A 14292-nucleotide genomic window follows, 5' to 3' on the forward strand; every position below is an offset into this window, starting at 1 on the left:
AATAATAATAATAATAATGATAATAATAATAATAATAATAATAATAATAATAATAATAATAATAATGGGGATAGGGGAGAAAGAATACTTCCCACGTATCCCCTGCGTGTCATAGAAGGTGACTAAAAGGGGAGGGAGCGGGTGGATGGAAATCCTCCCCTCTCGTTTTTTTTTTTTTTTTATTTTCCAAAAGAAGGAACAGAGAAGGGGGCCAGGTAAGGATATTCCCTCTAAGGCCCAGTCCTCTGTTCTTAATGATACCTCGCTAATGCGGGAAATGGCGAATAGTATGAAAGAAAGAATAATAATAATAATAATAATAATAATAATAATAATAATAATAATAATAATAATAATTATGTGTGGAAGTCGAGAACATTATCTCGGAAAGCAAAAATGGGTATGTTTGAAGGAATAGTGGTTCCAACAATGTTGTATGGTTGCGAGGCGTGGGCTATGGATAGAGTTGTGCGCAGGAGGATGGATGTGCTGGAAATGAGATGTTTGAGGACAATGTGTGGTGTGAGGTGGTTTGATCGAGTAAGTAATGTAAGGGTAAGAGAGATGTGTGGAAATAAAAAGAGCGTGGTTGAGAGAGCAGAAGAGGGTGTTTTGAAATGGTTTGGGCACATGGAGAGAATGAGTGAGGAAAGATTGACCAAGAGGATATATGTGTCGGAGGTGGAGGGAACGAGGAGAAGAGGGAGACCAAATTGGAGGTGGAAAGATGGAGTGAAAAGGATTTTGTGTGATCGGGGCCTGAACATGCAGGAGGGTGAAAGGAGGGCAAGGAATAGAGTGAATTGGAGCGATGTGGTATACAGGGGTTGACGTGCTGCCAGTGGATTGAATCAAGGCATGTGAAGCGTCCGGGGTAAACCATGGAAAGCTGTGTAGGTATGTATATTTGCGTGTGTGGACGTGTGTATGTACATGTGTATGGGGGGGGGTTGGGCCATTTCTTTCGTCTGTTTCCTTGCGCTACCTCGCAACCGCGGGAGACAGCGACGAGGTATAAAAAAAAAAAAAAAAAAAAAAAAAAATAATAATTTATCCCTGGGATAGGGAAGAAAGAATACTTCCCACACATTCCTTGGGTGTTGTACAAGGTGACTAAAGGGAATGGGAGTGGGGGGCTAGAAACCCTCCCCTCCTTGTATTTTAACTTTCTAAAAGGGGAACAGAAGGAGTCATGTGGGGAGTGCTCATCCTCCTCGAAGGCTCAGATTGGGGTGTCTAAATGTGTTTGGATTTGACCAAGATAAGAAAAAAGGAGAGATAGGTAGTATGTTTGAGGAAAGGAAACTGGATGTTTTGGCTCTGAGTGAAACGAAGCTCAAGGGTAAAGGTGAAGAGTGGTTTGCAAATGTTTTGGGAGTAAAGAGAGGGGTTGGTGAGAGGACAAGAGCAAAGGAAGGAGTAGCACTACTCCTGAAACAGGAGTTGTGGGAGTATGTGGCAGAGTGTAAGAAAGTAAACTCTAGATTGATATGGGTAAAACTGAAAGTGGATGGAGAGAGATGGGTGATTACTGGGGCCTATGCACCTGGGCATGAGAAGAAAGATCATGAGAGGCAAGTGTTTTGGGAGCAGCTGAGTGAGTGTGTTAGCAGTTTTAATGCATGAGACTGGGTTATAGTGATGGGTGTTTTGAATGCAAAGGTGAGTATTGTGGCAGTTGAGGGAATAACAGGTGCACATGGGGTGTTCAGTGTTGTAAATGAAAATGGTGAAGAGCTTGTAGATTTGTGTGCTGAAAAAGGACTGGCGACTGGGAATACCTGGTTTAAAAAGAGAATATACACAAGTATACATACGTAAGTAGGAGAGATGGCCAGAGAGTGTTATTGGATTATGTGTTAATTGATAGGTGCATGAGAGAGAGACTTTTGGAAGTTAATGTGCTGAGAGGTGCAAATGGAGGGAGGGAGGTGCAAATGGAGGCGAAGGTGAGGATTTGTAGAGGTTTTCAGAAAAGAAGAGAGAATGTTGGGGTGAAGAGATTGGTGAGAGTAAGTGAGCTTGGAAAGGAGACTAGTGTGAGGAAGTACCTAGAGAGACTGAGTGCAGAATGGAAAAAGGTGAGAGCAAAGGACGTAAGAGGAGTGGGAGAGGAATGGGATGTAATTAGGGAAGCAGTGATGGCTTGCGCAAAAGATGCTTGTGGCATGGGAAGGCGTGGAGGTGGGCAGATTAGAAAGGGTAGAGAGTGGTGGGATGAAGAAGTAAGATTATTACTGAAAGAGAAGAGACAGGCATTTGGACGATTTTTGCAGGGAAATAGAGTAAATGACTGGGAGATGTATAAAAGAAAGAGGCAGAAGGTCAAGAAAAAAGGTGCAAGAGGTGAAAAAGATGGCAAATGAGAGTTGGGGTGAGAGAGTATCATTACATTTTAGGGAGAATAAAAAGATGTTTTGGAAGGAGGTAAAGTGTGTAAGACAAGAGAAGAAAAGGGAACATCGATGAAGGGGGCTAATAGGGAAGTAATAAAAAGTAGTAGTGATGTGAGTAGGAGATGGAGTGAGTATTTTTGAAGGATTGTTGAGTGTATTAGATGATAGAGTGGCAGATATAGGGTCTTTTGGTCGAGGTGGTGTGCGAAGTGAGAGCTCTGGTCAGGGAGAATGATTTGGTAAACAGAGAAGAGGTAGTGAAAGCTTTGCAGAAGATGAGACCTGGCAAGACTTAGTATTGCAGTGGAATTTATCAAAAAAGGGGGTGACTGTGTTGTTGACCAAATGGTGAGGATATTCAATGTATGTATGGCTCATGGTTAAGTACCTGAGGATTGGCGGAATGCATGCATAGTGCCATTGTACAAAGGCAAAGGGAATAAAGGCGAGTGTTCAAATTAAAGAGGTATAAGTTTGTTGAGTATTCCTGGGAAATCATTTGGGAGGGTATTGATTGAGAGGGTCAAGGCATGTACAGAACATCAGATTAAGGAAGAGCAGTGTGGTTTCACAAGTGGTAGAGGATGTGTGGATCAGGTGTCTGCTTTGAAGAATGAATGTAAGAAATACTTAGAAAAACAATTGGATTTGTATGTAGCATTTATGGATCTGGAGAAGGCATATGATAGAGTTGATAGAGATGCTCTGTGGAAGGTTTTTTTTTTTCTTTTTTTTTTTTTTTGCCGCTGTCTCCCGCGTTTGCGAGGTAGCGCAAGGAAACAGACAAAAGAAATGGCCCAACCCACCCCCATGCACATGCCTTGATTCAATCCACTGACAGCACGTCAACCCCGGTATACCACCTCGATCCAATTCACTCTATTCTTTGCCCTCCTTTCACCCTCCTGCATGTTCAGGCCCCGATCATACAAAATCTTTTTCACTCCATCTTTCCACCTCCAATTTGGTCTCCCTTTTCTCCTCGTTCCCTCCACCTCCGACACATATATCCTCTTGTTCAATCTGTCCTCACTCATTCTCTCCATGTGACCAAACCATTTCAAAACACCCTCTTCTGCTCTCTCAACCACGCTCTTTTTATTTCCCCACATCTCTCTTACCCTTACGTTACTTACTCGATCAAACCACCTCACACCACACATTGTCCTCAAACATCTCATTTCCAGCACATCCATCCTCCTGCGCACAACTCTATCCATAGTCCACGCCTCGCAAACATACAACATTGTTGGAACCACTATTCCTTCAAACATACCCATTTTTGCTTTCCGAGATAATGTTCTCGACTTCCACACATTCTTCAAGGCTCCCAGAATTTTCGCCCCCTCCCCCACCCTATGATCCACTTCCGCTTCCATGGTTCCATCCGCTGCCAGATCCACTCCCAGATATCTAAAATACTTCACTTCCTCCAGTTTTTCTCCATTCAAACTCACCTCCCAATTGACTTGACCCTCAACCCTACTGTACCTAATAACCTTGCTCTTATTCACATTTACTCTTAACTTTCTCCTTCCACACACTTTACCAAACTCAGTCACCAGCTTCTGCAGTTTCTCACATGAATCAGCCACCAGCGCTGTATCATCAGCGAACAACAACTGACTCACTTCCCAAGCTCTCTCATCCCCAACAGACTTCATACTTGCCCCTCTTTCCAAAACTCTTGCATTTACCTCCCTAACAACCCCATCCATAAACAAATTAAACAACCATGGAGACATCACACACCCCTGCCGCAAACCTACATTCACTGAGAACCAATCACTTTCCTCTCTTCCTACACGTACACATGCCTTACATCCTCGATAAAAACTTTTCACTGCTTCTAACAACTTGCCTCCCACACCATATATTCTTAATACCTTCCACAGAGCATCTCTATCAACTCTATCATATGCCTTCTCCAGATCCATAAATGCTACATACAAATCCATTTGCTTTTCTAAGTATTTCTCACATACATTCTTCAAAGCAAACACCTGATCCACACATCCTCTACCACTTCTGAAACCACACTGCTCTTCCCCAATCTGATGCTCTGTACATGCCTTCACCCTCTCAATCAATACCCTCCCATATAATTTGCCAGGAATACTCAACAAACTTATACCTCTGTAATTTGAGCACTCACTCTTATCCCCTTTGCCTTTATACAATGGCACTATGCATGCATTCCGCCAATCCTCAGGCACCTCACCATGAGTCATACATACATTAAATAACCTTACCAACCAGTCAACAATACAGTCACCCCCTTTTTTAATAAATTCCACTGCAATACCATCCAAACCTGCTGCCTTGCCGGCTTTCATCTTCCGCAAAGCTTTTACTACCTCTTCTCTGTTTACCAACTCATTTTCCCTAACCCTCGCACTTTGCACACCACCTCGAACAAAACGCCCTATATCTGCCACTCTATCATCAAACACATTCAACAAACTTTCAAAATACCCACTCCATCTCCTTCTCACATCACCACTACTTGTTATCACCTCCCCATTTGCGCCCTTCACTGAAGTTCCCATTTGCTCCCATGTCTTACGCACTTTATTTACCTCCTTCCAGAACATCTTTTTATTCTCCCTAAAATTTAATGATACTCTCTCACCCCAACTCTCATTTGCCCTCTTTTTCACCTCTTGCACCTTTCTCTTGACCTCCTGTCTCTTTCTTTTATACATCTCCCACTCACTTGCACTTTTTCCCTGCAAAAATCTTCCAAATGCCTCTCTCTTCTCTTTCACTAATAATCTTACTTCTTCATCCCACCACTCACTACCCTTTCTAATCAACCCACCTCCCACTCTTCTCATGCCACAAGCATCTTTTGTGCAATCCATCACTGATTCCCTAAATACATCCCATTCCTCCCCCACTCCCCTTACTTCCATTGTTCTCAACTTTTTCCATTCTGTACTCAGTCTCTCCTGGTACTTCCTCACACAAGTCTCCTTCCCAAGCTCACTTACTCTCACCACCCTCTTCACCCCAACATTCACTCTTCTTTTCTGAAAACCTATACAAATCTTCACCTTAGCCTCCACAAGATAATGATCAGACATCCCTCCACTTGCACCTCTCAGCACATTAACATCCAAAAGTCTCTCTTTCGCGCGCCTGTCAACACGTAATCCAATAACGCTCTCTGGCCATCTCTCCTCTTACATACGTATACTTATGTATATCTCACTTTTTAAACCAGGTATTCCCAATCACCAGTCCTTTTTCAGCACATAAATCTACAAGCTCTTCACCATTTCCATTTACAACACTGAACACCCCATGTATACCAATTATTCCCTCAACTGCCACATTACTCACCTTTGCATTCAAATCACCCATCACTATAACCCGGTCTCGTGCATCAAAGCCACTAACACACTCATTCAGCTGCTCCCAAAACACTTGCCTCTCATCATCTTTCATCTCATGCCCAGGAGCATATGCACCAATAATCACCCATCTCTCTCCATCAACTTTCAGTTTTACCCATATTAATCGAGAATTTACTTTCTTACATTCTATCACATACTCCCACAACTCCTGTTTCAGGAGTACTGCTACTCCTTCCCTTGCTCTTGTCCTCTCACTAACCCCTGACTTTACTCCCAAGACATTCCCAAACCACTCTTCCCCTTTACCCTATACTATTCGCTATTTCCCGCGATAGCGAGGTAGCGTTAAGAACAGAGGACTGGGCCTTTGAGGGAATATCCTCACCTGGCCCTCTTCTCTGTTCCTTCTTTTGGAAAATTAAAAAAAAAAAAAAAAATCGAGAGGGGAGGATTTCCAGCCCCCCGCTCCCTTCCCTTTTAGTCGCCTTCTACGACAAGCAGGGAATACGTGGGAAGTATTCTTTCTCCCCTATCCCCAGGGAATATATATATATATATATATATATATATATATATATATATATATATATATATATATATATATATTTTTTTTTTTTTTTTTTTTGATTTTCCAAAGGAAGGAACAGCGAAGGGGGCTGGGTGAGGATGTTTCCTCAGAGGCCCAGTCCTCTGTTCTTAACGCTACCTCGCTGAGGCGGGAAATGGTGAATAGTATGAAAGAAAAGAAAAAGATATATATATATATGTATGTATGTGTAAATATATGTATATGTATGGATACCAGGGGTCAATGTGCTGTCACTGGACTGAACCAGGGCATGTGAAACATCTGGAGTAAACCATGGAAAGGTCTGTTGGGCATGGATGTGGATAAGGAACTGTGGTTTCAGTTCATTACACATTACAGCTATAGACTGAGTGTGAGAGAATGTGGCCTTTTTTGTCAGTTTTCCCGGCACTACCTTACTGATGCAGGAGATAGCAATACTGTTTCCTGTGGGGTGGGGTGGTGCTGGGAATGGATGAAAGCAAGCAAGTATGAATATGTACATGTGTATATATGTATATGTCTGCATATGTGTATATCCCTGGGGATAGGGGAGAAAGAATACTTCCCACATATTCCCTGCGTGTCCTAGAAGGCGACTAAAAGGGAAGGGAGCGGGTGGCTGGAAATCCTCCCCTCTCATTTTTATTTAATTTTCCAAAAGAAGGAACAGAGAAGGGGGCCAGGTAAGGATATTCCCTCAAAGGCCCAGTCCTCTGTTCTTATCGCTAATGCGGGAAATGGCGAATAGTATAAAAGAAAAAAAATGTGTATGTTGATATGTATATGTGCATGTATGTATATGTGGTGTATGGGTGTTTATGTACATATATGTGTATAAGAGCGGGGGGCTGGAAATCCTCTCCCTTTTTTTTTCCCAAAAAGAAGGAACAGAGAATGGGGCCAGGTGAGGATATTCCCTCAAAGGCCCAGTCCTCTGTTCTTAACGCTACCTCGCTAATGCGGGAAATGGCGAATAGTATGAAAGATGTGTATAAGAGTGGATGGGCCATTCTTTGTTTCCAGGTGCTACCTCACTGATGCAGGAAATGGCAATCAAGTATAATGATAATAAAAAATTTATATTTATGTGTATGTCCATATACGTGTAAATATGTGTATGAAAGTGGACAGGTCTTTCTTCATCTGTTTCCTGGCGCTATGTCACTAACAGGGAAATGACAATGAAGCATGATAAAATAATAAATATATGTGGAGATGTCAAGGATGCCTGTACAAGCTCATGTTATGCAATAATTTTTGAAACCATCACTTTTCCAAGGTGAAAGTTATTACTGATAAAAATCATTAGTAATCTTAACTGTTTGTGATAAAAATACTTACGGTAACACCACACATCCACTCAGTACACTTGAAAGTCCTTTTAGAGTCTCATCATATGCCTAACAGTGATGTACAACAAGTTATAAGATGCTTGCCACTCATATGCAATGTCTCATAATGTTAAGTTGTACACCAATTTATTTAGAAAATTAAGTTTTTTCTAATCATAAGAACAAATGTGAGAGCATCTTTTCATAATATTATAAGATATGTCTTTACTGAGCATGGGAAATTATTGCAACTGCCTCATTGATGGGTTACTTTTGTTATTACACTTAACTACAACATATTGTTCTCAATAAAATGACATACAATCCATCCGTTTACATGTGCTATGAATGCTTTAATTCATGATGCTCTGCAGTTAGGCATGTGAGGTATTCCAGGAGTATTTTCAGGTGAGATGTGAGGTATTGTGTGTATTTTTGTTACTAATAACTATCAATGATCTTGTAAGAGTGACAGAGCTTTAAAAATTCTTACACAATAAGAGGGCGTATGCCTCATAAGTGCTCTGTTGACATATCCCCATATAATGACCAGTGTATGAAACATACAGTGGCGTCAGTATATAAAAAACAATTAACAGAAGGCTACAACAACCCGTAAATATATGCCTTAGGAGTAGTGATGAGATCAAATTTTACCAGGAAATACATAACCCATTTGCAGTGTACAGATTGATACTGATAACAGCAGTCTTACAAACTGGTCATATAAATGAGAGGGCAGCATACAGAATGACTTCTGTTCATGAATAAACTGATGTAACAACTTTTGATGACATAAATTCAAGTAAGGAATGCATAAAAGCAATCAAAAAGGTGAACAAAATTCTCCGATTCATAGGTAGGGCATTCAGTAAGTCTTAGAAATCAATCCTAAATCTGCAATTCTCTGGTGCATCCTCACTTAAGTACTATGTTCAGTTTTGGTCATCCTACTAAAAAAAGGATACAGACAAAATTGAAAATAGGAAGCAGCGAGCAACGAAGATGGTTCCAGGAATAAGCAACAAATTCTATGAGAGCTGATCATATCAATGAAGAACAGAATAAATACTTTGCTCAAGTCTCTGAATGGCACAAAGGACCCAGTGGCCTATTGCTGTTTGAATGTCTTTGTATAGTTTTACTATAAGCAAAGCCCTATGAACATCTATTTATTGTCCAATTGCTTCCTTTCCCTCTCTTATCATTTTAACAAAAAAATGTATCCAATGGTCAGTGAGTGGCAGCTTTTGCCACCTCACCATCCCTCAATGAGGTCACAGACTGAGCAGATTACTGTATGTTGCTAACAGGTAAAAGCTTAGAAGCATTTGCAAGGTCTTCATGAAAAAAGAAAACCTAACTTTTACTTCTAAAAATGTAATTATTTTTCTATTTCACTGTTACCATGTAATTTTTTCTATTTTCCTGTTACCAGGTACTTACATTTAAAATTCCATATATGAGCATACTGCTGAATACAACTTGAACTGTGTTCACAATGAAAAAGGTGACGTAGGTTCCAATCACTGAAAATTACAAGAGAAAAAATCAATGAAAATTCTTATTACTGTACATTTAAAATATATTTTATTTATCTTATTTATTTTATTAAACTTTGTCATTGTCTCACGCATTAGCGAGGTAGCGCAAGGAAATGGACGAAAGAATGGCCCAATCCACCCACATACACATTTACATATATACACATCCACACACGCACATATACATACCTATACATTACAACGTATACATATATATACATACATAGACATATACATATATACACATGTACATAATTTATACTTGCTGCCTTTATTCATTCCCACTGCCATCCCGCCACACATGTAATGACACCCCCCTCCCCCCACACGTGCGCAAGGTAGCGCTACGAAAAGACAACAAAGGCCATATTCGTTCAAACTCAGACTCAAGCTGTCATGTATAATGCACCGAAACCACAGCTCCCTTTCCACATCCAGGCATTACAAAACTTACCATGGTTTACCTCAGACACTTCACATACCCTAGTTCAATCCATTGACAGCACGTCGACCCCAGTATACCACACTGTTCTAATTCACTCTATTCCTTACATGCCTTTCACCCTCCTGCATGTTCAGGCCCCGATCACACAAAATCTTTTTCACTCCATCCTTCCACCTCCAATTTGGTCTCCCACTTCTCCATGTTCCCTCCACCTCTGACACATATATCCTCTTTGTCAATCTTTCCTCACTCATTCTCTCCATGTGACCAAACCATTTCAATACACCCTCTTCTCATATCTCAATCACACTCTTTTTATTACCACACATCTCTCTTACCCTTTCATTACTTACTCGATCAAACCATCTCACACCACATACTGTCTTCAAACATCTCATTTCCAACACATCCACCCTCCTCCGAACAACCCTATCTATAGCCCACACCTCGCAACCATATAACATTGTTGGAACCACTATTCCTTCAAACATACCCATTTTTGCTTTCCGAGATAATGTTCTCACTTTCCACACATTTTTCAACACTCCGAGAACTTTCATCCCCTCCCCCACCCTGTGACTCACTTCCGTTTCCATGGTTCTATCAACTACCAAATCCACTCCCGGATATCTAAAACACTTCACTTCCTCCAGTTTTTCTTCATTCAAATGTACCTCCCAACTGGCTTGTCCCTCAACCCTACTGTACCTAATAACCTTGCTCCTATTCACATTTACTCTTAGCTTTCTTCTCTCACACACTTTACCAAACTCGGTCACCAGCTTTTACAGTTCCTCACCCGAATCAGCCATAAGCACTGTATCATCAGCAAACAACAACTGACTCGCTTCTAGAGCCCTCTCATCCACAACAGACTGCATACTTGCCCCTCTCTCTAAAACTCTTGCATTCACCTCCCTAACAACCTCATTAATAAACAAATTAAACAACCATGGAGACATCATGCACCCCTGCCACAAACCTACATTCACTGAGAATCAATCACTTCCCTCTCTTCCTACTAAAACACATGCCTTACATCCTCGATAAAAACTTCTCAATGCTTCTAGCAACTTGCCTCCCACACCATATACTCTGCATACCTACCACACAGCATGTCTATCAACTCTATCATATGCCTTCTCCAGATCCATAAATGCTACATACAAATCCATTTGTTTTTCTAAGTATTTCTCACATACATTCTTCAAAGCAAACACCTGATCTACACATCCTCTACCACTTCTGAAACCACACTGCTCTTCCCCAATCTGATGCTCTGTACATGCCTTGGCCCTCTCAATCAATACCCTCCCATAAATTTCCCAGGATACTCAACAAACTTATACCTCTTTAACTTGAACACTCGCCTTTATCCTCTTTGCCTTTGTACAATGGCACCATGCATGCATTCATCCAATCCTCAGGCACTTCACCATGAGCCATACGTACACTGAATATCCTCACCAACCAGTCAACAACACAGTCACACCCTTTTTCAATAAACTCCACTGCAATACCATCCAAACCCATCGCCTTGCCGGCTTTCATCTTCTGCAAAGCTTTCACTACCTCTTCTCTGTTTAACAAATCATTCTCCCTGACCCTCTCACTTTGCACACCACCTTGACCAAAACACCTTATATCTGCCACTCCATCATCAAACACATTCAACAAACCTTCAAAATACTCACCCCATCTCTTTCTCACATCACCACTACTTGTTATTACCTCCCCATTAACCCCCTTCACCGATGTTCCCATTTGTTCTCTTGTCTTGTGCACTTTATTTACCTCCTTCCAAAATATCTTTTTATCCTCCCTAAAATTTAATGATACTCTCTCACTCCAACTATCATTTGCCCTCTTTTTCACCTCTTGCACCTCTCTCTTGACCTCCTGCCTCTTTCTTTTATACATCTCCCAATCATTTGCACTATTTCCCGGCAAAAATTGACCAAATGCCTCTCTCTTTCTTTCATTAATAATCTTACTTCTTCATCCCACCACTCACTACCCTTTCCAATCTGCCCACCTCCCACCTTTCTCATGCCACATGCATCTTTTGCACAAGCCATCACTGCTTCCCTAAACACATCCCATTCCTCCCCCACTCCCTTTACGTCCTATCCTCTCACCCTTTTCCATTCTGCATTCATCTCACCTGGTACTACCTCACATAAGTCTCCTTCCCAAGCTAACTTACTTTCACCACTCTCTTCACCCCAACATTCTCTCTTCTTTTCTGAAAACCTCTACAAATCTTCACCTTCACCTCCACAAGATAATGATCAGACATCCCTTCAGCTGCACCTCTCAGCACATTAACATCCAAAAGTCTCTTTCACGTGCCTATCAATTAACACGTAATCCAATAACACTCTCTGGCCATCTTTCCTACTTACATACATATACATATACGTATACATATACAAACGCGGGAGACAGCGACAAAGTAAAAAAAAAAAAAAAAAAAAAAAAAAAAAAAAAAAAAACATACATATATCTTATGTATAAAATATATAGGCAAAAGTCTACTACTTGCATACCTCTGTACCATATCCTACATGAATACTTTAAATGTATCTACAAAGCTTCCATGGTTCCATTTGCTGCCATATCCACTTCTAGGTATCTAGAGAACTTTACTTTCACAAAGTTTTCACCATTCAAACTCACAATACAAGAAAATACATACATACTGTATAAATATCCATAAATTATTATCTATTATACTTTGTCGCTGTCTCCCACGTTAGCGAGGTAGCGCATGGAAACAAACAAAAGAATGGCCCAACCAACCCACATATACATGTATATATATAAAAGCCCGCACACACACATATACATATCTATACATTTCAATGTATACATATATATACATACACTGGCATATACATACATACAATGTACATATTCATACATTCTGCCTTTATCCATTCCCACCACCACCCCGCCACACATGAAATGGCACCCCCCTCCCCCCACACGCATGTGAGGTAGCACTATAAAAAGACAACATAGGCCACATTTGTTCACGCTCAGTCTCTAGCTGTCATGTGTAATGCACCGAAACCACAGCTCCCTTTCCACATCTAGGCCCCACAAAACTTTCCATGGTTTACCCCAGATGCTTCACATACCCAGGTTCAATCCAGTGAGAGCACGTCGACCCCAGTACACCACATCTTTCCAGTTCACTCTATTCCTTGCAAGCCTTTCACCCTCCTGTATGTCCAGGCCCCGATTGCTCAAAATCTTTTTCACTCCATCCTTCCACCTCCAGTTTGGTCTCCCACTTCTCCTCGTTCCCTCCACTTCTGACACATATATCCTCTTTGTCAATCTTTCCTCACTCATTCTCTCCATGTGACCAAATCATTTCAATACACCCTCTTCTCTCTCAACCACACTCTTTTTATTACCACACATTTCTCTTACCCTTTCATTTCTTACTCGATCAAACCACCTCACACCACATATTGTCCTCAAACATCTTATTTCCAACACATCCACCCTCCGCACAACCCTATCTATAGCCCATGCCTCAACCATATAAAATTGTTGGAACCAACATTCCTTCAAACATACCCATTTTTGCTCTCTGAGATAATGTTCTTGCCATCCACACATTCTTCAATGCTCCTAGAACCTTGTGACTCACTTCCACTTCCATGGTTCCCTCTGCGGCCAAACCCACTCCCAGATATCTAAAATACTTCACTTCCTCAAGTTTTTCTCCATTCAAACTTACCTCCCAATTTACTTGTCCCTCAATCATACTGTACCTAATAACCTTGCTCTTATTCACATTTACTCTCAGCTTTCTTCTTACACACTTTACCAATCTCAGTCACCAACTATTGCAGTATGTTACCCAAATCAGCCACCAGTGCTGTATCATCAGCAAACAACAACTGACTCACTTCCCAAGCCCTCTAATCCACAACATACTGCATATTTGCCCCTCTCTCCAAAACTCTTGCATTCACCCCCTAACAACCCCATCCATAAACAAACTAAACAACCATGGAGCACCCCTGCCACAAACAGACATTCACTGGAAACCAATCACTTTTCCCTCTTCCTACTCATACACATGGCTTACATCCTTGATAAAGGGGAAGAGTGGTTTGGGAATGTCTTGGGAGTAAAGTCAGGGGTTAGTGAAAGGACAAGAGCAAGGGAAGGAGTAGCACTACTCCTGAAACAGGAGTGGTGGGAGTCTGTGATACAGTGTAAGAAAGTAAACTCTAAATTGATATGGGTAAAACTGAAAATGGATGGAAAGAGATGTGTGATTATTGGTGCATATGCACCTGGGCATGAGAAGAAAGATCATGAGAGGCAAGTGTTTTGGGAGCAGCTGAGAGAGTGTGTTAGTAGCTTTGATGCACGAGACCAGGTTATAGTGATGTGTGATTTGAATGAAAAGGTGAGTTATGTGGCAGTTGAGGGAATTATTGGTGTACATGGGGTGTTCAGTGTTGTAAATGGTGAAGAGCTTGTAGATTTATGTGCTGAAAAAGAACTGGTGATTGGGAATACCTGGTTTAAAAAGAGAGATATACATAAGTATACATATGTTAGTAAGAGAAATGGCCAGAGAGCGTTATTGGATTACGTGTTAATAGGCGCACAAAAGA

At 41.1% G+C, this 14292-nt stretch overlaps 1 protein-coding gene across 5 annotated transcripts in view; it reads right to left on the reverse strand.

Annotated features, from left to right (window-relative positions):
- LOC139755408 (uncharacterized) overlaps positions 1-14292 on the reverse strand; it is a 63496-nt gene that overhangs the window by 20513 nt on the left and 28691 nt on the right. For all 5 annotated transcript variants that reach the window (XM_071673689.1, XM_071673691.1, XM_071673692.1 and 2 more), the window contains one exon: positions 9104-9186. In XM_071673689.1, the coding sequence (XP_071529790.1) occupies positions 9104-9186 (83 nt within the window). The remainder of the gene's footprint in view (positions 1-9103; positions 9187-14292) is intronic.

Source organism: Panulirus ornatus, chromosome 19 (assembly GCF_036320965.1).
Source record: "Panulirus ornatus isolate Po-2019 chromosome 19, ASM3632096v1, whole genome shotgun sequence".
In the NCBI taxonomy this organism is placed as follows: Eukaryota; Metazoa; Arthropoda; class Malacostraca; order Decapoda; family Palinuridae; genus Panulirus; species Panulirus ornatus.